General features: G+C 54.8%; 1 protein-coding gene across 1 annotated transcript; it reads left to right on the top strand.

Annotated features, from left to right (window-relative positions):
• The first annotated feature begins 967 nt into the window (after positions 1–967).
• Positions 968–24,157, top strand: TMOD4 (tropomodulin 4). The gene is made up of 10 exons (XM_006113930.5): positions 968–1,127; positions 5,652–5,829; positions 6,261–6,417; positions 9,691–9,813; positions 12,879–12,968; positions 13,430–13,560; positions 18,978–19,085; positions 20,592–20,735; positions 22,739–22,883; positions 23,869–24,157. Exons 2-10 carry the CDS (start codon positions 5,707–5,709, stop codon positions 23,889–23,891), a joined length of 1,044 nt encoding a protein of 347 aa, XP_006113992.1. The 5' UTR covers positions 968–1,127; positions 5,652–5,706; the 3' UTR covers positions 23,892–24,157.
• Positions 24,158–25,532: the final 1,375 nt, after the last annotated feature.

Here is a 25,532-nt window from a genome sequence, read left to right as displayed (position 1 = left end):
CGGGGGCTGAGTCTGCAGTTCAGTACAGCTCGCTAACAAGCCCTTCCTGAGCTTCAGCTGCTATTTCTCCCTCTCACTTCTAGTTACCCCCAAGCACTTCTCCCTCCTTGCAGATGGCTGTCATTATCCCCTGTCCCTTGCCCACAGGGTACATCTGCCTGTGTAGCTTCTTACCCAGCCCCTGTCCTCAGAGTATCTGAATGCTTTGCCTTGGGGCATGTGTTGTAGCCAAGGATGTAGCATTATCCCCATTTTATAGGTGGGAAAACTGAGGTACAGGGCCTCAAACTAACAGCATCAGAGCTGGGAATTGAATCCAGATCTTCTGAGTTCCAGACTAGTACCTTCACTGTAAGCTCACCCTCCTTTCCTTACCCCACATCCTTTGAGCTGTCATTAATTAGCCTCCCCCCCTGCTCCATCTTCCTGCTGTTTCTCTTCACTCATTCAGTTGAATAAATTACAAGGCCAGAAGGGACTTTGATTAGGTGAATTACAGTAGCTACTAGGTGCCCAGTCATGGCCCAGAAGTCCCTGGTGCTTGGTGCTGTACAGACACATCAGAGAGATGATCCCTGCCTCACAGAGCTCCCAATTTCATCTGCTCATCTGATCCAGGCTATAAACTTTCTCTTGCCTGTTTGGCCCTGAGCTAAACCCGGGAATTCCCAGACCCATCCCACTGGATCTGGAGTGAGAGGAGTCCTCTCTTCTTGACTCTACCAGGGTGCCTGTGTGGCTGGCCCTAACTTGCCAGAGCCATTCCTGCAGCTAAGGCCTCATCTTTTGCCCTCCCCACCTGCAAAGCAAAATGCGGGGGGGTGGGAGGGGGGGGAGGACCCATTTGTGACTGTAGCCCAGAAGTGCTGTCTGCTTTCAGTGGCATTTCTGGCATGTGACCACTAGGGGTCTGCCAGGCACTGGGAAAGCTGCTGGGCAGTTGGAGTGATTGATAACCAGCCTGTATATGGGATCTCACTCTCCCACCTCCCCCTCTGCCCAGCTGGAGCTAAAATAATAAAATGCTGATCTCACACACTTCGCTGGCGGTATCCCTTGCCTCAGCATTGTGCTGCTGCTACTTTCCCCCAGCCTGGAAAAGCAGCGCCCTGGTCTGCCTGGGAAAGGTAAGCGGGAAGCCCTGCTCCCGAGCGGTGGATTTCTACACGGGGCGTGAGGCTGAGCTAGTAACAAAGCCAACGTTCCGAGCAGCTCATGGAAGGGCCACGGGGCTGGCTTACCCTCTTTGGCCATTGGCTTCGGGCTCTGGATTCTCCCCTTCAGTGTAGGGGATGAGCTGCCCCTGGGGGGATCGGTGCCTGCTTTTCTGTGGGCTGTAGGGCGTGTTTTCCTCTTGTTGATCGGTGAAAGACCCTTCCCTGGAGCTTTCAGGAGCTCTCTCTGCCTGGGACATGCACGGCTTGGACTTGACCCTCGGAGTAAACAGCGTTGTCTCCTAGCCTGGCTCCATGCAAGCTCCTGATGGAGGATGAGGTTTGGCTACTTTTCCCCCACCAAAAGAACATAACAGGCGTTATATGGCTACAGTGCTGCTGTTGCTACAGTGCTCTGCAGCCCAGAGGGCTGTGTAAATGTGACAGACCCATGCAGGTCGGTTCAACTAATGCTGAAATGTGGCCACCTCTGGGGAGGGCTGCAGCAGCTGTTAGAACCGAGTGAGGACAGGTCCTGACTAGCGTAACTGCAGGAGGACTATTAGGGAGATGCCATCACATTTCCGAGGCTGGAATTTGGCTGGGCCTCCGGGGCAAAAACCCGCTTAAGCACTAGGACAGGGTTGGGGAACTTTTTTGGAGTCAGGGGCCACTGACCAACAGTCAAATCAGCTGGGGCTGCACAAAAGAAGAAACAAATTTCCCCAAACACAATCCACATTCCCCTATTCCCTTCACACACCAGAGCCTGGGTAGGTGGGTGGGTAGGTGGGGGACAAGCTAGTAGATTTTGGGGGCCCATCTATGCTCTGGGGTTGGGCCAAAAAGGAGTTCAGTGTGCGGGAGGGGACTGCGGTGAAGCAGGTGTGGGGACTGGGCAGGAGGGAGGGTGCAGGAGTGGGATGGGTGTTGGTGGACATGGGAGGGTGCAGGAGCAGAGTGGGGGTGCTGGGTCTGGGAAGAAGGGGGGGTTGCAGGGCTGGAGTGCTAGCTCCCCAATGCTGAGCCTTGGAGGCTGGATCCAGGCAAGCCAGGGCGTGCCCCATGCCTGTACTAGGAGATTGCCAATGTTACACCTGCCAGCAGCCCTCTCTATGCTATGCGGGGGTGTGACCCAGCAAGGAGAGCGCCACCTATTGAATCCCCCAGGACTGCAGATGTGGGTGGGTGGGTGTCCCTTGGAGGTCTCCTCTCTGTCTTACCAGCCCAGCCTGTCCCGGCTCAGGGTCTGATCTGGCTGGATTCTAGCCCCATGGGGGCAGAACTACACTGGATTGCTTGGAATAAAACAAGAGGACTGTCGCATTTGGCCCTGCCGTGTTTCTGGGAAAGGCAAAAGGGCTATTGCCAGATTCCCAGGGCCCTCCAGGACACTGTGCCCTTGCTTTGTACTCAGCAGGCAGCCCAACCCCGGTAAGGCTGCGGCTCCAAGTGAGCACCTGGCTGTTCCGATCTCAGCAGAGCAAGGTCAGGCTGGAGCAGGGAGCAGCGTGGCCGGAGAGGCTGTGAGAAAGGGCTTTTTTGACTGGAGCTGGTGCCTGGCTGTGGCTTTAACATACGAACATGGTGGTAATATCAATAATTCCCTCCAGGGCAGGTACCCTGGGAGAGCGTCTCTGGCCTGTGGCAGGCAGATCAGACTAACCCAGCCGTTTTCAAACTTTTTATCTCATGACCCAGTTGAAGAAAATTGTTGATGCTGTGACCCAACAGAATCTGAGTAGAGTGTGGGCTCCGGAGTGGGGCTGAGGATGGGAACTTTGGGCTGTAGAAGGGGGCTCTGGCTTTGTGTGTGTGTGGTGTCAGGGCTGGGCCAGGAGGAGCTTAGCTTGAGCAGCTCCCAGTCAGCAGTGCAGTGGGGAGGTTTAGGCAGCTTCCTGCCTCTCCTGACACCGCAGACCGTTCCGTCCTAGAAGCAGCAAGCAGCAGGTTCCCAGCCAATGGGGGTGCGGAGCTAGTGCTCAGGGGAGGGGCAGTGCTGGAGCCCTATGCCCTCTCCTGCCCCGCCACCTAGGAGCCAGGCTGGCTGCTTCTGGGGCACAGCGCAGTCTGCGGTGCCGGGACAGGCAGGGAGCTGCCTTAGCACCCCCACTGCTCACCTGACCCCCCTGCGGCACCCAGACCCAGTGCCCGACATTCCACAGCCCAGTCCTGGGTCGCTACTCGTAGTTTGAAAATCTCTGGTCTAACCAATCAGAGCGACTCTGCCTTAGCGGTTGTAAGCTTGACTCTGATTGCTCTGATGCTGGTAAATCGAGAGGAACTGCATGGAAGACTAAGGTGTGAGGTCAGAATCCTTCCGTGTGGCTCTTGGGATTCAATGGACTCCTCGGGCCCTGGTCAGTCCCAGCTGCTTCGATAGTCTGCCCCTGACTCCCAGGGTGCCCATCCCCAGGGGATCTGGGCCCTGTGCCAATGCACTTACGAGCAACAGGCGGCAGCAGGCAGGGCTTGAAGCGGAGGAACGGTCTGTAGACGCTCCCCTTACACTGCCAGAGCTGGGTCAAAGGGCCCGACCGTAAATGCAACTCAGGTTCATTCTTTAAAATGCTTCCCGGCTGCGGCTCTCCAAACACCACCCGTTTTATGGATGGGAAGGCTCCGGGACTGTCTACTCATGGAGCTCATAGATTCCAAGGCCAGAAGGGGCCAGCGTGATCATCTCTGTTACCCAGGCCAGTGACTCGCCCCAGAGGAATTCCTGGAGCGGAGCTTTAGAAAAACACCCCTAAAATGGGTAGTGCTGGAGAATCTCCCACAACCCTGGGTAGATTGGGCCAAAGTTAATTACTCTCCTGGTTTAAACATGCCCCTTGTTCCCTGTCTGACTGTGCCTCGTACCCACTCCCAGCCACTGGATCGCGTTCGACCTCTCACTGCTAGCGCGAAGTGCCTGTTGTTAAATGCTTGTTCCCTGTGTAGGTACTGACAGATTGGGGGCAATTCTCCCCCCCCCCCCCGCCATTAATCTTCTGGAGCGTCTTGCTTTAAGGCAGCTTTTCCCACACTTTAATCCTCCTCCCAACTCTTCCAGACCCCTCTCTGATTTATCAGCATGGTGGGAGGCCTCAGATAGCCCCGAAAAACCCACCACATCATGTAGCATTGAGCACGGTGACTTTAAGGCCTGCTTCAGAGCCTGTTCCAGTGGGGGTGGGGTGGGGCGGCCATCCTCCCTGCTCTATGCACAGGTATTGCTGCACACAGGGGTGGGCGCCAAGCTGACCCCTGCCCAGCCAGGTTGGCAGATTCCTGGAGCAGTTGCCTTGGCAGTTTTGGTCAAAGAGCGGAGGGTGCTGGCTGCACCATCTGCCTTGTAGCTTCTACCCCAAGTGCCCCTTCTATGCCCTGGCCTGCCCCCTCCCATCTCCAGGGTCCTCTTCAGTCCCCAGCATGATGCCCTCCATCCCCATGATGCCCCCCTCCATGCCGCAAGGACCCCTTCCATTCTCAGGGCAGACATTCCCTCTCCAGCTCCTGTACCATCTCCCTGCCATCCTTAGCCCCTGACCATCTCCATCCCCATCCCACTCTTGGCTGTCCCCTCCCAGCATGGCTCCGCTGGAGCTGTGGCCTTCTGTGGACTCTGTGGTGCCTCTGGGGGCTGTCTCCCTGGGGCCTGGGCTCACTGATAGCCCCTGCCTCCTTCCACCCTGAGCAGCGCATCTGTTTCAGACTTGCTCCCTTATCAGCCGGTGCTGATGGCTGCAGGGCTGATATGGGCCCTGGGTGGAGCCGTGGGGGTCTCTGATAAGGGCACTGAGCTACTGCAGTACTTTGGAGGCAGGGAGGGGCAGCTTGTGGGGGTGGGGAATGGGGAAGGATTTCACTATTCCTGGCACTGGACCCTTGGGCTTGGGAGAGGGGGTGGGAGATGAGGGCAGTTAATGCTGCATACCCTTGGAAGGGGACAGGAGGTTCAGCTGTGCCTGACTGCTGGATTCGAGCCCACTGCTACTTTGGACCTTAGTGTCTTTAGACTGCAGGGAATTCAATAATAGTCAATGGCAGGGAGGCCCACAGGCTAGCCTCACTAATATCCAGTGGCAGGGAGTCCCTAGGCTAACCTAATAGCCATACATTGGCAGGGAGTAATCTCATTATTATCCAGTGGCAGGTAGTCCTGCAGGCTAACCTGGGTAATATCCAATGGCAGGGAGTTGCACTGTCTAGTCTCACTAATATCTCTTGGCAGGCAGTTCCACAGAGTGGTGTCATTAATACTCAGTGTCAGGAAGTCCCCTGGACTAACCTCGCAGTGAGTTTCAAGGACTAATTTGACTAATACCCCACATCGGGGAGTCCCATGGACTTATCTTGCTGGAATCTTGTAGCATGGAGTTTCACAAATTAACACCAATCCTGTCCCTTTGCACTGAGTTCCATAGGTCTGTGTGGGAGCAGGGAGTCCCATGGGTGAACCTGATGAAAGCCCCGCCGCAGGGAGTGCCCACACCTGTCTGTGTCCCCACTCAGGCTACGTTTCTGTGCTTGGTCGCTGGGGAGGGGCCACCTCCGACGCCGCTGAACCATGACCTCCTACCGGATGGAACTGGAGAAGTACCGGGACATCGATGAGGAGAAGCTCCTGAGGGAACTTTCCCCTGAGGAGCTGGACCAGCTCGACCTAGAGCTGCAGGAGATGGACCCCGAGGTGAGGTTGCCTGGGGCTGGGGTGGGAAGGGAGAGTTGCTGTAGCTTGTGAGATGCTGACCTCCAGGCTTTGAAGCTTCGAGCCCTGTCCCCGCCAGCCCTGACTCTCACCTGGGCCTTGGTGGGATGGCCATGCCAGTCGAAAACCCTTCAAAACTTGGGCCCGTGTGGATGGGAGGGGAGTGCAGTTCAGTGGTCAGAGCACAGGGTGGGAAGGGAGGACTTCTTGGTTCTATGCCCAGCTCTCACACTAGGTTCCTGGGTGAGCTCCTGCTGGGTGCCTCTGTTTCCCCACTGTAACATGGGGCGTTGGTGCCAGGCTTCATTCATTGCCACTTGCAAAGGGCTTTGTGCCCTCCCCAGGGGTGGAGATGGGGCTGTGATCTCTAGGGGGGGCTGTCCCACCTGTGACTTCTTCCTGCCTCCTTCCAGAACATGATGCTCCCAGCTGGGCTGCGCCAGCGAGACCAGACCAAGAAGAGCCCGACGGGGCCGCTGGACCGGGACGCCCTCATGCAGCACCTGGAGAAGCAGGCGCTGGAGGCAGAGGAGCGTGAGGACCTGGTGCCATTCACCGGCGAGAAGAGAGGTACTGGGGTGCTGCAGAGTGCATGGGGCGGGGGAGGGAGCTTGGCACAACCTGCCCTGGCGCAAACAGCAGACTCCTACATCACCTGATCCCGCCCCCTGACTAAGGGAGATGGGCCCAAGCTGCCAGGAGTCCCTGGCCCTGACGTGGGGTCAGTGCCAGAGGGTACATGCCCCCCCCCCACCCAGGGCAAGGACAGGCTTGGGGGTACAAGTCCCCAAGGGCCACTGGGAGGGGAGAGCAAAGATCACTTAACCCCCCCCCCACCTCAACCCTGCTGCTAGTGCCCCCAGAGCCCTCGCTGCTGCTGCAGCTGCTGTCACATCCTGAAAATCAGGTGTCGGACAGTGGCAGGTTTCCCCTGAAGCTACAGCTGTGTCTGCACTGGGAAGGTTTGGTGACAAAAGTGCGGTTGAGACGTGAATGTCACCAAAAGTGAAAACCAGTCAGACTGGTTTGTCTGCCTCCCACTGTTGACATTTTGTGGCCACATTGGTAGGTCCCCTGTGGACAGATAGAGCAAAGCCATGTGGGTCAGCAAACCCCCCCCCCCACTGTGCAGTGTTGCAGGAAAGCAGAGCTGATCCCTGCCGCTGTGTTCCTAGCAGGAGCATTCCAATGATTTGTTCTTTGTTTGTTCCCTCAAAGGGAGCAGCTCATTCAGCTGTCAGATACTGCTCAGAGCTTTGAAAGGGGGGAGGGGCATGCCTGCAGGGCAGCTCAGATCACAAAACACTGAGCAAAGCCATCAGGCCAGACATTGTGGAATACTGGTGAAAGCCAGTTCTCTCGACAAAACAAACAGCAGAGTACACGTTGGCTATCAACTATAACAGAAGGGGAAAAGACAAAAGTCTTTCCTAGGACTGGAAGGTTTTTCTCACCCAAACTGTGTGTTTTTCCCAACAAAAGTCGCATTGCAGTATAAACGCTCTCCCTATTTTGTTGCCAAAAGGCAGATTTTGGCGACAAAACGTGCCTGTGTAGACAAGCCATAAGACCCGCAAGACTCTTCTGGGTGTCCTGCTCTGCTCCATCTCACCCAAACTTCCTCTGGCCCCTGCTCACAGCAGGGCCTCCTGGTCTATGCAGTTTCCTATCCACCCATTACCATGGCGTGTGAGCACATTCCAGGTGTGCATTAAACCACCTGAGTGCCCCCATCACTTGTGACTTGTTCTCTAGCAAGGAGGAGGATTGTGTGTGGGAGGGGATTGTTTTGGTAGAGTTGCTCTGGAGTATTGGGGAAGAGCTGGGTGGAGAAACAGACGGGGTGAGGGGATGCTGGGAAAGTCCAGTCTTCGGGGAGTTCATGCCCGGGGCCTCGCACAGATGGTAGAAAGTTCCACTGGGCATGGAGAGCTGCCACCATAGCTCAGATTTAGGGTTTTCCAGAGCTGCTAGGCCACTGAGCTCTGTGTGAATAAGGCCCAAGGCTGTTCCACAGGACAGAGAGCAGAGGATCTGGCCAGTCCTGATCTCACTGATGTAGGATCTCACACCAGCACCTATCTCAGCGCTCCTGGGTCCGGTGCAGGGTGCCATATACTCACCGGCTACGTCTACACTGGCCCCTTTTCCGGAAGGGGCATGTTAATTTCACCTATCGTAGTAGGGAAATCCGCGGGGGATTTAAATATCCCCCGCGGCATTTAAATAAAAATGTCCGCCGCTTTTTTCCGGCTTTTAAAAAAGCCGGAAAAGAGCGTCTACACTGGCCCCGATCCTCCGGAAAAAGCGCCCTTTTCCGGAGGCTCTTATTCAAAAGGAAGTAGGAATAAGAGCCTCCGGAAAAGGGCGCTTTTTCCGGAGGATCGGGGCCAGTGTAGACGCTCTTTTCCGGCTTTTTTAAAAGCCGGAAAAAAGCGGCGGACATTTTTATTTAAATGCCGCGGGGGATATTTAAATCCCCCGTGGATTTCCCTACTACGATAGGTGAAATTAACATGCCCCTTCCGGAAAAGGGGCCAGTGTAGACGAGCCCACCATGTCTGCACTGATCAGGATAACCTAATAATCCCCCTCCCCGGCTTCTGTTCCCCTGTCTGTCTAACTGTTTGCACCCATGGGCAGCAGGTGAAGACCCAGCTGGGGAAGGCAGCTGAAGCCCTGCCCCTTCCACCTAAAGCCACACCCCTTGCCCCAAGACCATGCCCCTTCACAACCTTCCGCCCTCCCCACCAGCCAAGCCCAGGAATTTTATAGAGCAGAGCCCAGAACTCCCCTGTCAAAGGGGTGGGCTTAGGGTTGCCAGGTGTCCGGTAGTGACCCGGACAGTCCGGTATTTTCGCCTCCTGTCCGGTAAAAAAAATCAGAAAATACCGGACACCTGGAATGTCCGGTATTTTCTGGTTTTTCCCCTGCCAGGAGGTGAAAATACCTGACACCTGACAACCCCACGACACCCAGCAAGTGGGCCGGCTCCCCCTGCTAACCTGGTTCCGCAGGGAAGCTCCCTTCTGGCTCGACCAAGAAAACGAGATGGCCACTGGCAAAAAACCTAAAGACCTGAGCAAGGGGAAGCAATGCCTTCCCAGGGTCTAAGTGCTCACCCTCTCCTCTTCCTATCCCTATTCTGACTCTGCACGCAATTAAAGGGGCCATGCTGTTTTAATTTATTTATGTATTATTTTGCTTAATAACTCTTGGGGTCCTTTTTTTTTTTGGCTCAACAACTTTGGTCTCCCCCACTTCCCCCCCCAACAGAATTTTTTCCCCGGTGGTGTTGTTTTTTGGTGGGGGGAGAGGGGAGTGTGTTTGGTATTTTTGTTGAAACCATCTGGCAACCCTAGGTGGGCTGCTCTCTCCCATTCTGTCACTCAGCGCTCCCCCCCAGCCCTTTCAGTTGGATTCTCCTTTGCTTCCTGTCCTGAATTCACTGCATTCTGCCCTGAAGCTGGCTGCATCTGTGCACCACCCGTCTGATCTGGGACAGCAGTTCCCCCTCCAGAGCTGGGGGGAAGCAAGCATTCCAGGGCAGACGGCCCTGTGGGAATCTAAGATGCCATCACCAGTCAGTGGCTACGTGGCATCAACAGGCCTCTACTTATAACCCTAGTGTCAGGGGGAATAGAAACCACATCTTCCTCCTCCAAAAATCCTGCCATGGGAGCTGCAGGTGAATCTCCACTGATTGCTGGCAGTAGAGGGCCTATGATGCACATTCCTGATTCCATGCAGCCGAGGGCAGGGGCGTACACACTGCACTATATGATGGTTCTAACCCTTGGTGCTCCCCAGCCCAGACTCTAACCCCTGTCTGTCTTCTTGCAGGGAAACCCTTCATCCCAAAGACCCCCCAGCAAGAAATCCCCAAGGAGGAGCACGTCACTTTGGAACCTGAGCTGGAGGAAGCCCTGGCCAATGCCACTGATGCAGAGATGTGTGACATTGCAGGTACGGGATCTCTGGGGACAGCAAAGCCTGTCTGCTTTGGGGCCACAGTGGTGGGGAGGCAGCAGTGTCCTGCCTTTAACCGAGCCTGGGCCCAAGTATGTGCTGGTGGGGAATACCTGGAGCCCAGGCTCTGGCTTGAGGTTGCTGCCACTGGGCGGCTGGTGTTTCCGGGGTGGATGTGTTGTGACTGGTGCTGAGTGAAGATTGGCCGGATCCTGGCAAGGGATTCAGATGGAGTTGGTGAGATGCTGAGCCCTTGGGCGGGTCATAGGTTCCATCCCCACTGCCAGAGATCTGCTGCCCAAGTGGAAAGGCGGGTCTGTTAGCAAAGGCTGTAGCAGGCTTATCTGCTGTGCATGAGTGTGTGAGGGTTTGGGAGATGCTGACAGCAGGGAACGGGTCCTGCCTGCCCCATAGGCTACGTCTAGACTGCAGGCTTCTTTCAGAAGAAGCATTTTTCAGAAGAGATCTTCCGAAAAAGCTTTTTCCGAAAGAGAGCGTCCACACTGCAAAAGTGCACTGAAAAAGCGATTGCTTTTTCGAAAGAGAGCATCCAGACTGAATGGATGCTCTCTCGCTTGTAAGCTGTGATTGCTATGGACGGAATGGCTACTAGGGCACCTGTGCTTTTTCCTCTTTCCTCTTCTTCCGAAAGAACTCTCTCTTCCCCATCCACACATGCCTTTTTGCAAAACAGCTCTTTCACAAAAAGGCTTCTTCCTCGTAGAATGAGGATTACCAACAGGGGCGGACTGGCCCAGCAGAATACTGGGAATTTCCCGGTGGGCCGTTGTATCCACCCGTGACGGGCCGCCGTTGCCCCGCACTCCAAGCGGCTCTGCGTCCACGCTGTATGCGGTGCATGGAACCTGACCCGCCGCTCGTGCTGCATGCTGGACGTGACGCAGGTAAAGGGGTGGTGCTTGAGGGGCATGGAGGGAGGGCTATTCCTAGGCCTATTTTGATTGCCAGTCCACTCCTGATTACCAATGCTGGAACACCCCTCTGTTCTTTTTATTTTCTTGCGGAAGAACGTGATTGCAGTGTGGACGTTCCTCAAGTTTTGTCAGAAAAATGGCCATTTTTCTGACAAAACTCTGTAGTGTAGACATACCTACCGAGGGCTTGGCTGTCATCATGGGAAGAGCTATGTGACATCAACAGGCTGCGACATACCCTTGTGGTGGCAGGGGGAAAAGAAACCACATCTTCCTATTCCAAAAATCTAGGCCCCTGCCATGGGAACTGCAGGAGAATCTCCATTAGTGGGTGACAGTAGAGGGCCTATGACACACATTCCTGATTCTATGCAGCAGAGGGTAGTGGCACACAAACACCACAGTATTACAGCTCTAACCTTCATGACTCCCCAGCCCAGACACTAACCCCAGACTTCGGGGCTGAAGACTATGGAGCTCTGGGAACAGGCTGCCCTAAAACATCCCTTAGGGGTGGGAAACAGGGCAGGGGCACAGCCACTGCTGAAATCAATGTTCGGCTGCCAGGGATGGATTTCACCCCTCCAAGCTCCTGTGATTAGCAAGTGGGTCATGAAAACTCCAGTGGGGCTAGTGGCAAGGGAATGAGTTGAGGTTTGGGATTTTGCTGCATGTGAAAATGCCTGGCCAGACCAGGGAGCTGGGAAGTTTTGTCCAGATTGAGAATGGCAGTGCAGGCCAAGGGAACTTGGTGTGAGATGCTGCTGTGTGCATGCTGGCAGAGGCGTATTTGTGCATGGTGCTTGCATGCACGTCCCCATGTGAATGCATATGGGGGTGTGTGCATGCTCCTGGCTAAGCCTCTGGGTTTAGACAGGCCTGTGTTTTGGGTGCATCCATGCGAATACATGCACTGTGTGAATACCCGCCCCTGTGCATGTGGGCGTACATATGTGTGTGCGGGTACACATTTGTACACTGGTGTGTCGATGCATGTGTGTGTACCTGCATGTTTGTATGAACCTGTGTGAATCCCTGTATGTGTGAGCACATGTGCACGCATGGCCTGCAGTGTGCATACACTCTTGCGTGTGTGTGCCCTCACCGTGCTTCAGGGGCAGCTCCTCACACATTCTGGCTGGCTTGTTGCCTGGCACAGCAGCCCTCTGAGCTCCCTGGGGCAGGGGGTGCCTAGAGGGAAAAGGGGGGTAAAGCGAGACCCGGGCTCACCCCTTGCCCAGTTCAGCAGCACACAGGTTGGCCTGCTGTAACTCCGGGACCCAGCTTTGGTTCCCAGCCTCCCTGCCCCCATGCCGCCTCGGGGCGGTTACAACTGCTGCCCATACAAGCTACGGTGAGCTCCGATTCCCAGAGCTCAGCAGCAAGCGAGCTGGCTGCGAGCCAGTGGGTGGCTAAAATGAGAACGGCAGGCTCCAGGGCTATCCGCTTACACCCGCTGGGGAGATGCTAGGCCAATAAAAATACATGAGGCATGTGGTGAGAGATTACATGGAGGGGCTTTTCCTAAGGCCTCCCATAGCCAGCCGCGATTGGGTTGGGAGCATGGCCACAGGGCTGCCTTGTGGCCTGCTACAATAATAGTGAAGTGCCTTCAATCCCCAGAGTCATGGGGCGCTTTGTGAGCTTGTCCATTGGCTGGCATGCAGCCAGCTCTGGGGTGGAACAGGATAGCTGCTTACAAAACGATAGGCACCCACTATGACCATGCAACCTTCACTGGGGTGGAACACAAGAAGACTTATTCCTCCACTATGGACAGCCAGCCACCTCTGGAGTGGAAGGTTTTATACAGGGAGCACTCTCTCACTGGTGAGATGCAGCAGCTTCTGGGGTGGAATGAGCAAACTGTTTACACAGGGATCCCTCGGCCAGTGCTGAGATGCAGCCACCTCTGGGGTGCAAGGTGGTAACTGGTTAACAGCAAACAGCAACACTGTCACTTAGTGCAGTTTAGGGAGATTGGGAGGTTCCCTTCTGCCAAACAGGGACAGGGTGAGCCCAGAAAAGCAGAGAGATGCAGCAACCACCTTCCGCTACCTCTGCAGCTCAGACCCTCGGCCTTTCCTATTAAATCCAGTGGTCTGTTTACTGTTGCCTCCCCAACAGCCATTCTGGGGATGTACACCCTGATGAGCAACAAGCAGTACTACGAAGCCATCTGCAGCGGCAACATCACCAGCACCGAAGGCATCAACAGTGAGTGCGCTTCAGCCGGTGGGGCGGGAGGTTGTGTGGTCATCCCATGCGCGCACCGACTCCAGTTTGGCCGCTCCGTCTGTCACAGAGCAAGGTCTGGATGCCTAGGTCTGGGCCATTCCCCCGGCGGGGCTGAGAACCCGCTGCCAGAAACGGGTGTGAAATGCATGACACCAGTGGATGCGGGAGGAGAACAAAATGGGGTTTACGAATTCCTCTCTGTCCGGATTGTTGTGAGTAACGCAGGGCAGGAGATGCCGGGACACAGGGCCAAACTCTCCCAGCATTTACACTGGTGTAAATCAGGAGTGACTAGCCATAGCGAAGCGTCTTTGGCTGATTGATTGGCAGTGTTCCTTTGGCTTTGAGGCCGGCTGAGCTTTGGGGTCCGGTGCAGCGTGAGAGGAGCAGGTTGGTGAATCTTCCCCTGCTGACCTGGTGGTGCATGTGTATCCCTCCAGGCGTGGTAAAGCCGGATAAGTACAAACCCGTCCCAGATGAGCCGCCTAACCCCACCAACGTGGAGGAGACCCTGCAAAAAATCCGGAGCAACGACAAGGACCTGGAGGAGGTCAACCTGAACAATATCAAGGTCAGTTTGTGCCAGGGCAGCAAGGGGCATGGGAGAGGATGGGAGCTCTGGGGCGTGGGGGCATCTGGCCAGGGTGACAGATGGGCCCCGGGGATGCCAAGCAGAATGGGGCCTTTGATTGACTGGGGCCAGGACCTCAGCCCCTCAGAGAACAGAGCCTGGGCCACAATCTTGGGCTATGTTGGACCTTCTCCATCTTGCTCTCCTCTGGCACCATGCAGAAGAGAGATGCACGGAGCAGATCAGCACTGGCCTGGCTGCAGCCTCAGGCATGAAGGGTCTTCCCTTCCTCTTCTACCGCTGCTCTGACAGCACCGTCCGCGTGACCCGTTCTTCTCAGCCACCACGGGCTGCTCTGCCTTGGGCAGTAGCTCCATCTCCCCCAAACCAAAGGGAGGTGGCTGGCCAGGCCTGGCTTTAGAGCTGTGACCCCACCATTAGGAGAGGGGAGCAGATGGAGGGTTGAGGAAGGCAAAGATGTGCAGGGCAGGGAGCTGGCAGTGCCCTGGGGGCTCCTGGGTGTGACAATCCCAGTCCCTCGCCCTAGCTCCCATGAGTCAGGGCGTCCAGCCTCAGCATGGTGCCATGGCAGCAGCCAGTGCAGTGCTCAGGTGGCTGGTTGCTTTTCAGGTGTCCCGAGACACCTTTGCTCTGGCACAGAGGGGAGTAAATAACAGATACATGCTGAACTCAGACCCACTGACTGATCTCTTGGGCTGCCTTCCCTTTGATCCACCCCCCTGATATCCTCCTCCCTCCATCTACCCCTTTAATCCATCCCCCGATATCCACCTCCCTCCCTCTACCCCTTTAACCCATCCCCCGATATCCACCTCCCTCCCTCTACCCCTTTAACCCATCCCCCGATATCCACCTCCCTCCCTCTACCCCTTTTACCCATCCCCCGATATCTACCTCCTTCCGTCTACCCCTTTAACCCATCCCCCGATACCTCCCTCCCTCTACCCCTTTAACCCATCCCCCGATATCCACCTCCCTCCCTCTACCCCTTTAACCCATCCCCCGATATCCACCTCCCTCCCTCTACCCCTTTAACCCATCCCCCGATATCCACCTCCCTCCCTCTACCCCTTTAACCCATCCCCCGATATCCACCTCCCTCCCTCTACCCGTTTAACCCATCCCCCGATATCCACCTCCCTCCCTCTACCCCTTTTACCCATCCCCCGATATCTACCTCCTTCCGTCTACCCCTTTAACCCATCCCCCGATATCCACCTCCCTCCCTCTACCCCTTTAACCCATTCCCCGATATCCACCTCCCTTCGTCTACTCCTTTAACTCATCCCGATATTCACCTCCTTCCATCTACTCTTTAACCTATCCCCCGATATCCACCTCCCTCCATAAGAACGGCCATACTGGGTCAGACCAAAGGTCCATCTAGCTCAGTATCCTGTCTGCCGACAGTGTCCAATACCAGATGCCCCAGAGGGAGGGATCACAACAGGTAATCCTCACGTGATCCCTCTCCTATCACCCCCTTCCAGAGAAACAGAGGCTAGGGACACCATGCCTACCCTTCCTGGCTAATAGGCATTGATGGACCTAACCTCCATGAATCTATATAGCTCTTTTTTGAACCCTGTAAAAGTCTTAGTCTTCACCACATCCTCTGGCAAGGAGTTCCACAGGTTGACTATGCACTGAGTGAAGAAAAACTTCCTTTTGTTTGTTTTAAACCTGCTGCCTATTTATTTCATTTGGTGACCCCTAGTTCTTATACTGTGAGAATAAGTAAACAACTTTTCCTTATTCATTCTTTCCATACCAATCATGATTTTATAGGCCTCTATCATACACCCCCTTAGTCTTCTTGTTTCTAAGCTGAAAAGTCCAAGTCTTTTTAATCTCTCTTCATATGGGACCTGTTCCAAACCCCTAATAATTTTTGTTGCCCTTTTCTGAACCTTTTCCAATGCCAATATATCTTTTTTGAGATGAGGTAACCACATCTGTACGCAGTATTCAAGATGTGGGCGTACCATGGTTTTATATAGAGGCAATAAGATATTTTCCATCTTATTCTCTATCCCTTTTTTTAACGACTCCTAACATTCTATTTGCTTTTTGACTGCCGCTGCACACTAAGTGGATGTTTTCAGAGAACTATCCACAATGACTCCAAGGTCTCTCTCTTGAGTCATTGTAGCCAAATTAGTCCTCCTCATATTGTATATATAGTTGGAATTATTTTTTCCAATGTGCATTACTTTATATTTATCAACATTAAATTTCATTTGCCATTTAGTTGCCCAATCACTTAGTTCTGTGAGATCTTTTTGAAGCTCTTCACAGTCTGCTTTGGTCTTAACTATCTTGAGCAGTTAAGTATCATCTGCAAATTCTGCCACCTCACTGTTTACCCCTTTCTCCAGATCATTTATAAATAAGTTGAATAGGATTGGTGCCAGGACAGACCCTTGGGGGACCCCACTAGTTTCCTCTGTCCACTCAGAAAACTTACCATTTATTCTTACCCTTTGCTTCCTGTCTTTTAACCAGTTATCAATCCACGAAAGGACCTTCCCTCTTATCCTATGACAACTTACATTACTTAAGAGCCTTTGGTGAGGGATCTTATCAAAGGCTTTCTGGAAATCTAAGTACTGTATACTATATCCACTGGATTCCCCTTGTCCACAGATTTGTTGACCCCCTCAAAGAACTCTAGCATATTAGTAAGGCGTGGTTTCCCTTTACAGAAACCATGTTGACTTTCCCCCAACAAATTATATTCATCCACGTGTCGGACAATTTTATTCTTTACTATAGTTTCAATTAATTTGCCCGGTACTGACGTTAGACTTACCGGTCTGTAACTGCCAGGTTGACCTCTAGAGCCCTTTTAAAATATTGGCACCACGTTAGCTATCTTCCAATCACGGAAGCCAATTTAAAGGACAAGTTACACACCACAGTTAATAGTTCTGCAATTTCCCATTTGAGTTCTTTCAGAACTCTTGGGTGAATGCCATCTGATCCCAGTAACTTGTTACTTTACGTTTATCAATTTGTTCCAAAACTCCTTCTAATGACACCTCAATCTGGGACAAATTCCTCAGATTTGTCACCTAAAAGAATGGCTCAGGTTTGGGAATGTCCCCAATATCCTCAGCCATGAAGACTGAAGCAAAGAATTAATTTAGCTTCTCTGCAATTACTTTATCGTCTTTCAGGACTCCTTTAGCATCTCGATTGTCCAAGGCCCCACTGGTTGTTTAACCGGCTTCCTGCTTCTGATGTACAGGCAGTCCCCGAGTTACGCGGATCCGACTTATGTCGGATCCGAAGTTACGAACGGGGATTTTCTCGCCCCAGAGGACTGGAGCAGCGGGATGCCTGGTCCCACTGCCCGCCTCCTCCGGGGCGAGAAAAGCTGCTCCCCGTCTTCCTGGTCTGCTGGGGGAGCTAGCAGACCAGGGAGACAGGGAGCAAAGCGGCGGAGGACCCGGGCCGGACCCGCGGCACTTCCAGCTGATCTGGAAGCGCCACGGGTCCGGCCCGGGTCCTCCGCCGCTTTGCTCAGCGTCTCCCTGGTCTGCTGGGGAGGGACGCAGCTAGTGCCCCCCCCCCAGCAGACCAGGGAGACGTGGAGCAAAGCCCGGGGCCTGTGGTAGAGCAGGTGGGGCGCTGCCGGTTGGTCCCGCAGCACCGCTCCTTGGCGCTACTGGATCAGTTTCAGCAGCGGCTGAATCAGGACGCCTGGGGCAGAGCAGCTGGGGTGCTGCTGGGTTGGTCCAGTAGCGCTGAGGAGCGGCGCTAATGGAGCAACCCAGCAGCACCCGAGCTGCTCTGCCCCAGGCGTCCCCAAGTTAGCCGCTGCTGAAACTGACCAGCGGCTGACTACAGGAAGCCCGAGGCAGAGTTGCTCTGCCCCGGGCTTCCTGGAATCAGCTGCTGATCAGTTTCAGCATCGGCTGACTTGGGGACGCCTGGGGTTCTTAAGTTGAATCTGTATGTAAGTCGGAACTGGAGTCCAGATTCAGCCGCTGTTGAAACTGATCAGTTTCAGCAGCGGCTGAATCTGGATGCCAGTTCCGACTTACGTACAGATTCAATTTAAGAACAAACCTACAGTCCCTATCTTGTACGTAACCCGGGTGTACTTAAAAAAGAGTTTACTATTACTTTTTAAGTTTTGGGCTAGCTGTTCTTCAAACTCCTTTTTGGGCTCATCTATGTGAAAGATTTGACAGAGGATATGCAAATTCTGCAGGAATTAACATATTTTCTTCCAATCTCACTTTTGAAAGCAGAGCTTTGAAAGTGAAAGTAATGAAGACATGTTTTTTTCAGCAAACCTCCCCCTTTTTCGAAAAGCTGCTTTTCCTAAAAAATGAGGTTTTTGCGGCTTTTCAAAGAAGGGGAGGGGTTGCCAAAAAAACCCATATCTTGATTACTTTCATTTTTGTGAGATCGAATCTTCTGCGTAGTCTAGATGAGCCCTTTGGCTTTTCTTATTATATTTTTACACTTAATTTGACAAAGTTTATGCTCCTTTATATTTTCCTTACTAGGATTTGACTTCCACTTTTTAAAAGATATCTTTTTATCTGTGTCTGCTTCTTTTACCTGGGTGTTAAGCCATGGTGGCGCTTTTTTGGTTCTCTTATTGTGTTTTTTAATTTGGGATATACATTTAAGTAGGACCTCTATTATAGTGTCTTTGAAAAGTTTCCATGAATTTTGCAGAGATTTTACTTTTGTCACTGTACCTTTTAATTTCTGTTTAAGTAACTTCCTCATTTTTGTGTAGTGCCCCTTTCTGAAATTAAATGCCACAGTGCTGGACTGCTGAGGTGTTTTTCCCACCACAGGGATGTTAAATTTTATTACATTATGGTCACTATTTCCAAGCGGTCCAGTTATATTTACCTCTTGAACCAGCTCCTGTGCTCCACTTAGGACTAAATCAAAATAGCCTCTCCCCTTATGGGTTCCACAAGCGGCTGCTCCAAGAAGCAATCATTTAACGTATCAAGAAGCTTTATCTCTGAGGTGACATGTACACAGTCAATATGGGAATAGTTGAAATCACCCACTATTATTGAGTTTTTTAATTTGATAGCCTATCCATCTAACCACCCCTGCAACCCATCCCCTGATATCCACCTCCCTCCATCTATCCACCTCTGTGACCCAATATCCATCTCCCTCCATCTATCCATCCATGCAACCCATCCCCCGATATCCACCTCTCTCCATCTATCCACCTCTGTGACCCATTCCTCAATATCCATCTCCCTCCATCTATCCATCCATGCAACCCATCCCCCGATATCCACCTCTCTCCATCTATCTACCCCTGCGACACATCTCTCCCCAATTGTCCCTCCATTATGATGCCAGAAAGACCAGTGAGGCTCCTGTTTTCTCGCATTCTCCTCTTGCAGAACATTCCCATCCCCACGCTGAAGGAAATCTGTGAAGCCATGAAAACCAACACCCACGTGAAGAAGCTGAGCCTGGTGGCGACTCGGAGCAGTGATGCGGTGGCCATGGTAAGCCCTGCAGCTCCCGACAGATGGACGCTCTCCAGGGAGCTGCATGGGGCATCTCCCTTGCCCCCCTGAACTCTGACAAGCCACAGCTGGCATCGGAATGCCCCAAGGAGCCTGACTCTCCAAGAGGGAACCAGCTTCCCTGACAGGAATTCACACCTGGGCTGGATTCAGCAAAGCCCTTAAGCAGTTGCTTAACTTCATGTACCCAGTTAGGTGCTGTTGGCCTCAGTGGGTACATCTGCAGTGCAGCTGGGAGGTGTCAGGGCAGCACCTGTAGACGTGCCCCAGCCAGTGGATCTGTGAGCTCGAGTCTCATGTGTCAGCGACACTGCAGCAGCCCAGGCCATGGCCCCTGCTCGCTGCTTGTGCATGTCCCCAGGGACCTGGTGGGGCCAGTGCAGCCACTGGTGCTGCTGTAGCTTCCCTGCTCTTTGGAGTTGGGCTAGCTTTGATCCATTCTAGCTAGATCCCAGCCAGCTCTGGTAGTTCGCTTCCCCGTAGCAGTGTGGACACCATCTTACGCTCGGGTGGGGGGATGTCAGGGGACGGGTGAATGGGGTAGATAGATGGAGGGAGTGGATGTCAGGGAGGTGGATAGATGGACAGAGATGGAAACATACTTTCTGGCGGGAACCCAATGGACAAGGGCCGTGTAAGAGCCGGGCTCAGAATACAAGCTACAGCTAAGGAGCAATTCCCTTCAGCTACCACTAGAGATCCCAGGGTGGTCCCGTCCATAAAGCCCTGGCCTTGGAGTGGGTGGTGCTGTTCCCACTGAGTCATTGGGTGACCTTGGCCATGTCACCTCACCTCCTTGCGACTCAGTTTCCCAGCTGTACAATGCCAGTGACAATGCTTACCTCCCTTTGCCATCTGTGGATGCTGAGCAATAGGTAAGAGTTTGGGGTTGTTATTACTCTGGGCCCTTTCAAAGCCTCTGGCTCACAGGAGACAGTTATTAGTGACTGGAACAGGTTCCTGAGGGTTGTGGCTGAGTCTCCATCGCTCACAGTGTTTCAGGGTGGACAGGCTGTGTCTAAGAGATCTGCTTGCAACCTTGTTTCGGGAGCTTCTCTGGCTGGTGCATGCCGAGCGTCACAACTGCCCCTTCTGGCTTTGGAAGTGCTGAGGCTATGGAAGGTGGTGGTCGGGCTTAGTGGCCCAGGGAAGATGGCTCAGCTCAGAATCTTGTGCATTGTTAGAACGCTTCTGGGACCATCCTGCAAAACAGGCCTAGTGGGAGTGGCGTGTACGTGCCATCCTTCAGCCGGTGAGAGTGGGGAGGGCAGCTGAGTCACGCCACTCAACAGCCACCCCGATTACTACCCTTCTTGACTTCCAGCCAGCCAGGATCCCGAGAGAGGTGTCTACGTGGGGGCTCGAGAACAGGCCAGAGACATATTAGCAGTGTTCTGTGCCAGGGGCTGCATGGGGAGGATGTCAGACTCTGCTCGCAGGCTGTGACAGGTCGATACGACTGACTCTGGTCTGGGACTCCCACAGGCCGTGGCTGAGATGGTGAAAGAGAACAAGACCCTTCGGAGCCTCAACATTGAATCCAATTTCATCACTAGTGCTGGGATGATGGCCGTCATCAAGGGCGTGCAGCAGAACACCACGCTGGCTGAGCTCAAGGTGGACAACCAGGTACGGTCACCAAGCCCAGCTGCCAGAGAATGCTGGGGCAGGGGGCCATGTGCCGTTTAGTGGGGACATGGCATTGGAACGGCTTGCAAGTTGTTGGACAGCTTGACAGGTGGTTGGGAAACAAAAGGTGGCGCCGGTGGACATTGGATGTCATCGGTATCTTGGATACAGACTTGGGTGCCGGGAACTTTTAATTAATCCAAGCTCAGATTCTGTGGGTATGTTGAGTCAAATCCTGACCCCACTAATGTCAGCAGGAGGGAGGGATAGCTCAGTGGTTTGAGCATTAGCCTGCTAAACCTAAGGTTATGAGTTCAATCCTTGCAGAGGCTATTTGGGGTAAAAATCTGTCAGGGATGGTACTTGGTCCTGCTGTGAAGGAGGGGACTGGTGACCTTTCAAGGTCCCTTCCAGTTCTAGGAGATAGGCAATCTCCATTATAAAAAAAGATTCTAATAGGAGGGTGAGTGCCTCTGAGTGTCCCCTTGTGGCCTGGGATGGCTCTGCAACATTCCTGCCTCAGTTTCCCCTCACCCAGGGTTTTGTGAGTCCAGGTGTTTATCAGTTAGTCCTGCCCCCTCAGGCTAGGAGGCTGCTAATGATGACACTGGCAGGACTGGCTCCATTTCTCCTTAAAGGATGCAGTCAGCCTGTGATTAGGAAGCTGGCCATTCTGTGCTTCAGTTTCCTGCAGGTAAAACGGGGATAATGCTACCCGGGTGTGTACGGAACGTTGACACCCACAGCTGGGATTCACACCCAAGGGCTGGGATTGTCTTTCTGGGGGTTACAAGAGTTCACATTTGTAGACAGAGGCTAATTATCTAATTATCCATTGTCATTGGCCAGCTGCACGTTGCTAATCGAGGGCCCAATCCAGGGAGGGGCTGAGTTCAGTCTGGACCCAGTGGGTCTGGGGAGCAGAGGGGACACAGCACTGGTGGGCTGGGGAGCAGAGGGGACACAGCACTGGTGGGCTGGGTAAGGAGAGGCCCTATGAAATGAATGGAAATGCTCTGGTTGACTCCAATAGGCCCCAGTGAGTCAGGGCAGCCAGAGGCCAGGACTGGATGTCTGGTCCGGTCCCAGAGCAAGGGATCTATGGAGGGTACAACTGGGAACAAACAACCATCTGCCCACACGGCCCAGTCTGGGATGGGTACCACGCTGGGGCGCAGGCCCTGGAGAAACCCGATCCCTCCTGCTTTGGGGGGAGGCCAGAGCTCAATAGATCCCAGCTTCTGGCCATGGAGGCGGGAGCTAGGACCAATATTCCCACTTGCACTATTCCCACTTGCACTGTGCTGCCCTGCCCAAAGCTGCTCCTGGCTCCAAACCCCATGGGCAGGGGACCCAGCCTGACTACTGCTTGGCCTTTCCTGCACATTGAGACACAGAAACGACGGCTTGATCCTTTTGCTCTGGGCTACCCCCGTTGCGAGACGCCCGGGAGCCAGTCCAGGCCGAGATCCTGGGCAAGCTCAGGTGCCGAGGCTAGGAAGTGCCCTGGAGGCTCGGGTGCCTGTTGGGACCCCAGGCACCATAACCCTGAATTGCCATCTGCACTTTTCTGCCAAAGCCTCCTGGAGGCCGATGTCTGTCCACAGTAGCCCGTTTCCTGGGGCTGAGTAATGGGAGACAACGCCTCTCACGCTAGGGGTCGGCTTGGAGCTGGCTGCGCTTCGTAGTCACCCCACAGCAGCTGGTGTGGGACGAGTCTGGCAGCTGTCAGGCGAGCTCCCAGACGCCTGGCGGCCTCTGCCGAGACCCAGACTCGGCTGGGCTGGGCCCTGGAGGCTACAGCGTGGGGTATGCGTGTGTGTTTCCAAGGCTACCCAGGCCTGCAATCACAGCAAAGACAGCTGTACGGGTCCCTGGGGCCATGCCCCCCATGGGGCTGGTGCGGCCTGTGTCAGACTGGCCAGTCAGGCTGGGCTGGAGATGGGAGCAGAACTCCCCGCCCCTGGGGCCCAGCTCAGCTGGGCTGTTGTTCCGTTGCCCAGTGTCAGCGGCTGGGGGACTCGGTGGAGATGGAGATGGCTGCCATGCTGGAGAAGTGCCCCTCCATCATCCGCTTCGGGTACCACTTCACGCAGCAGGGACCAAGGGCCAGAGCCTCCATTGCCATCACCAAGAACAACGAGCTCCGTAAGTAGCAGGCCGGGGGAGTGGTGGCGAGGGGACAGACTGCTCCTGCCCCCTGCCCCTCCGCAGCCGCTCTGGGAGCCTGAGCCCCCTTGAATTTACAATGGTCCCCTCGCCCAGAGTGCCCCCATTGGCTCAGCCCTGGTGCACTCCGCTCTGGGGTGAAGTGCCTGGTGATGCTGCTCCCCTCTAGTGATTAGACGCCACACAACGGGTGTGTGGGTGTTGCTAACTAGGGATGTGGAAGGTTAGCCAGTTAACTGGTAAGCAGCCATCACCCTTAGTGGGTGATGTTTATCGGTTCCGGTTGATCCGTCCAGAGCAGCCCCTGTCCGCAGCGAGCCCAGGCACGTCACCGGCAGCAGGGCCACGTCAGCCCGGCTGCGGTGAGCGGAGGAGTCCCACTGCTCTTTAATTGGTTAACCAGGTAAATATCACGTTTAACCGGTTAACCCATTAAATGGGATTTTACATCCCTAGAGCTAACGGTGCTGGTTCTTTAAGTCAAGCAGCATAACGCATAAACCTGTGCATTGGGAGGTAGAGGTTCAGGATTCAATTCCACGCCCCCAGCCAGGCGGTGGCCTTCCCTGTGCCCCTCGTTAGGACAAGAAGTGAAAGCTCCGGTAGCCAGCAGAACCTGCAGCGTGGGGGTGGGTCAGACTGGGAAAGCAGGCCCTGGGCTTTACCCAGGACTGGGCGATTAACACCTGGGAGTGGTAACACCCCCACAGATGATCCTACTAGGCCACCCATTCCTGCTGGATGTCAGCCTCCTCACTTCCTGTCCTACTGCTGAGGGGCATTTCCTTCCTGCTTGCCTCTAGGATGGGCTGGAACTAGCTCTGGGGAAGGGGGAGAAGGTGCAGACAGGTTGTTAGTACTGGTAGATTGACAGAGGGTGGGGTGCACTAGGGAGGGGTGGGGACTTCTGGGCTGAGCTGTGCCCCCCAGATCCAGAACCACTTGCTGTGTGTCTGCCCCACAGGTCGCAAGCAGAGGAAGACATAATGCCCGGCGCTGCTGTTTAACGCCTCTCTGTGCCTCGAAGCCATTGGCCCCGGCCGGCTGGTGCCCTGCGGCCAGGGCTCTGCCTCCAGCTCAAAGCAAAGTGGAGCTTTTGGTTCTTTTTGTAGATTTCCTGGAGCCGACCCTCAGCTGTTGCCTCCCCGCCCCCTCTAGCACTTGGAGTCCCCAGCTCAGGTTACTCTTTCCTAGGAAGAGAACTGAAGCGAGTATTTTGGTTATCACTGTAAATAAAGAGATCGCCATGCGGACGGAGGCTCAGGACTGGGGTAGGGGTGAGGTGCCCCTTGGATCCCTGCACCTCCTGCCTTTGCCCCTGGATCCTTGCCCTGCCCACCCTCCCCGCTTTGCCCCTGCATCCTGGCCCCTCCCTGCCTTTGCCCCTGGATCCCCTGCCCCCACCATCTTTAACATTAGATCCCCCCGCTTCACCCCTCCTTTAACCCTGATTCCTCCACTGCCTGTGCGGCCTCTTCTTTAACGTCCTCCCCCTCCCCCCACAGCCTCCAGCTAGTACATTCTTTGCAAGGATGCCTAGAGGCTGCCCCTCAGCTTGGGGCCCCGTGAGGCCAGGCCCTGCCTGGAGGTGCTCACCCTGTAACTAGCCAAGTGGTGGGAGGGGAAACTGATGGGCTGAGCGGGGAAGTGACATGCCCAAGCTCACCTCCTACTGGAACAGGGCCTAGACCCTATGGTGGGGCTGGGGCCCTACCCCCCCGAACCCCCCCACCCAGCTTGTGCTGCTGACCTGACACAGGCCCCCTCTTCTGGCAGGCTGCCCAGCGCTGCTTGTCTAGGGCCTAGCGCAGCCTCAGCTCCAGCTGCCCCCAGCTCTTGCTAAATCCTGTGGCCGGAAGGTCATTTTAAGGATGCCCCCTCCCCCAGCTGGCCAGTGTGGATCCGCCTCCTCCCAGCCCCTGGCCCCTTGGACACATGATGCCTGGGGCAGCTCCTTGGGTGACAGAGTGGCTGAGAATCAAGGGGTACCATGGCAAGGGGGGGTTCCCTGCAGCACAACCTGGCAGCCTCATTCCTGCTCACCCCAGAGCTGGCAGCACCCATCAGGCCTAGCTTTCCCATCCAGCCTAGCTCTTGACGGCTGGGCCCCGCTAATCATCATCTATTATGGGTGGCCCCCCTCTCTGCTGCCAGGTGGGGGGCGGCCCTACCTATCCAGAGCTGGGGATACCAGGGAACAAACCCCCGCTCTGGGGTAAGGGACCTGGCTTGGGGGAGGGCCGCTGGGGCTGGCCTTGTGTGCCCCGGTGCAGCATCCGCAGGCTAAGATGCCCAGCTGGGAGCCGACCGATGGGCTTATATGGTAACATGGTGCGTTGGCCCCCTCCCTGTGCCCGCAGCCGTCACATCCCCAAGCCCATGGGGGCAGGTGGCATTAGTCAGCAAGCGTGTCCGGTGCCACGCTAAGCCCTGCCCGCCTCGTAAACAAGCTGCACAGCTCCCACACGTGTGTGTTTCTCAGCATCAAAGGACTGCGGCCCCAGGCCACGAGGAGCAGGGATGACTGATGGGGATGGGCAGGAGGCAGGGGGAGAACAGGGCCTGGACAGCTGGCAGGGCTCTCTCCAGGACAGTCACTCGGCTGGGTCCCTGCATCGGTAGCCACAG

Source organism: Pelodiscus sinensis, chromosome 22 (assembly GCF_052426305.1).
Source record: "Pelodiscus sinensis isolate ZL-2025 chromosome 22, ASM5242630v1, whole genome shotgun sequence".
In the NCBI taxonomy this organism is placed as follows: domain Eukaryota; kingdom Metazoa; phylum Chordata; order Testudines; family Trionychidae; genus Pelodiscus; species Pelodiscus sinensis.
Note: the sequence above shows the minus strand (reverse complement) of the source record. Positions and strands in the feature narration are given on the sequence as shown.

Excerpts from the sequence above, each read along its gene's own strand:
- TMOD4 (XM_006113930.5), top strand. The coding sequence starts at position 5,707 with ATGACCTCCTACCGGATGGAACTGGAGAAGTACCGGGACATCGATGAG. Across the intron at positions 5,830-6,260 it reads TGCAGGAGATGGACCCCGAG|AACATGATGCTCCCAGCTGG; the intron begins GTGAGGTTGCCT and ends GCCTCCTTCCAG. Across the intron at positions 22,884-23,868 it reads CACCAAGAACAACGAGCTCC|GTCGCAAGCAGAGGAAGACA; the intron begins GTAAGTAGCAGG and ends TCTGCCCCACAG.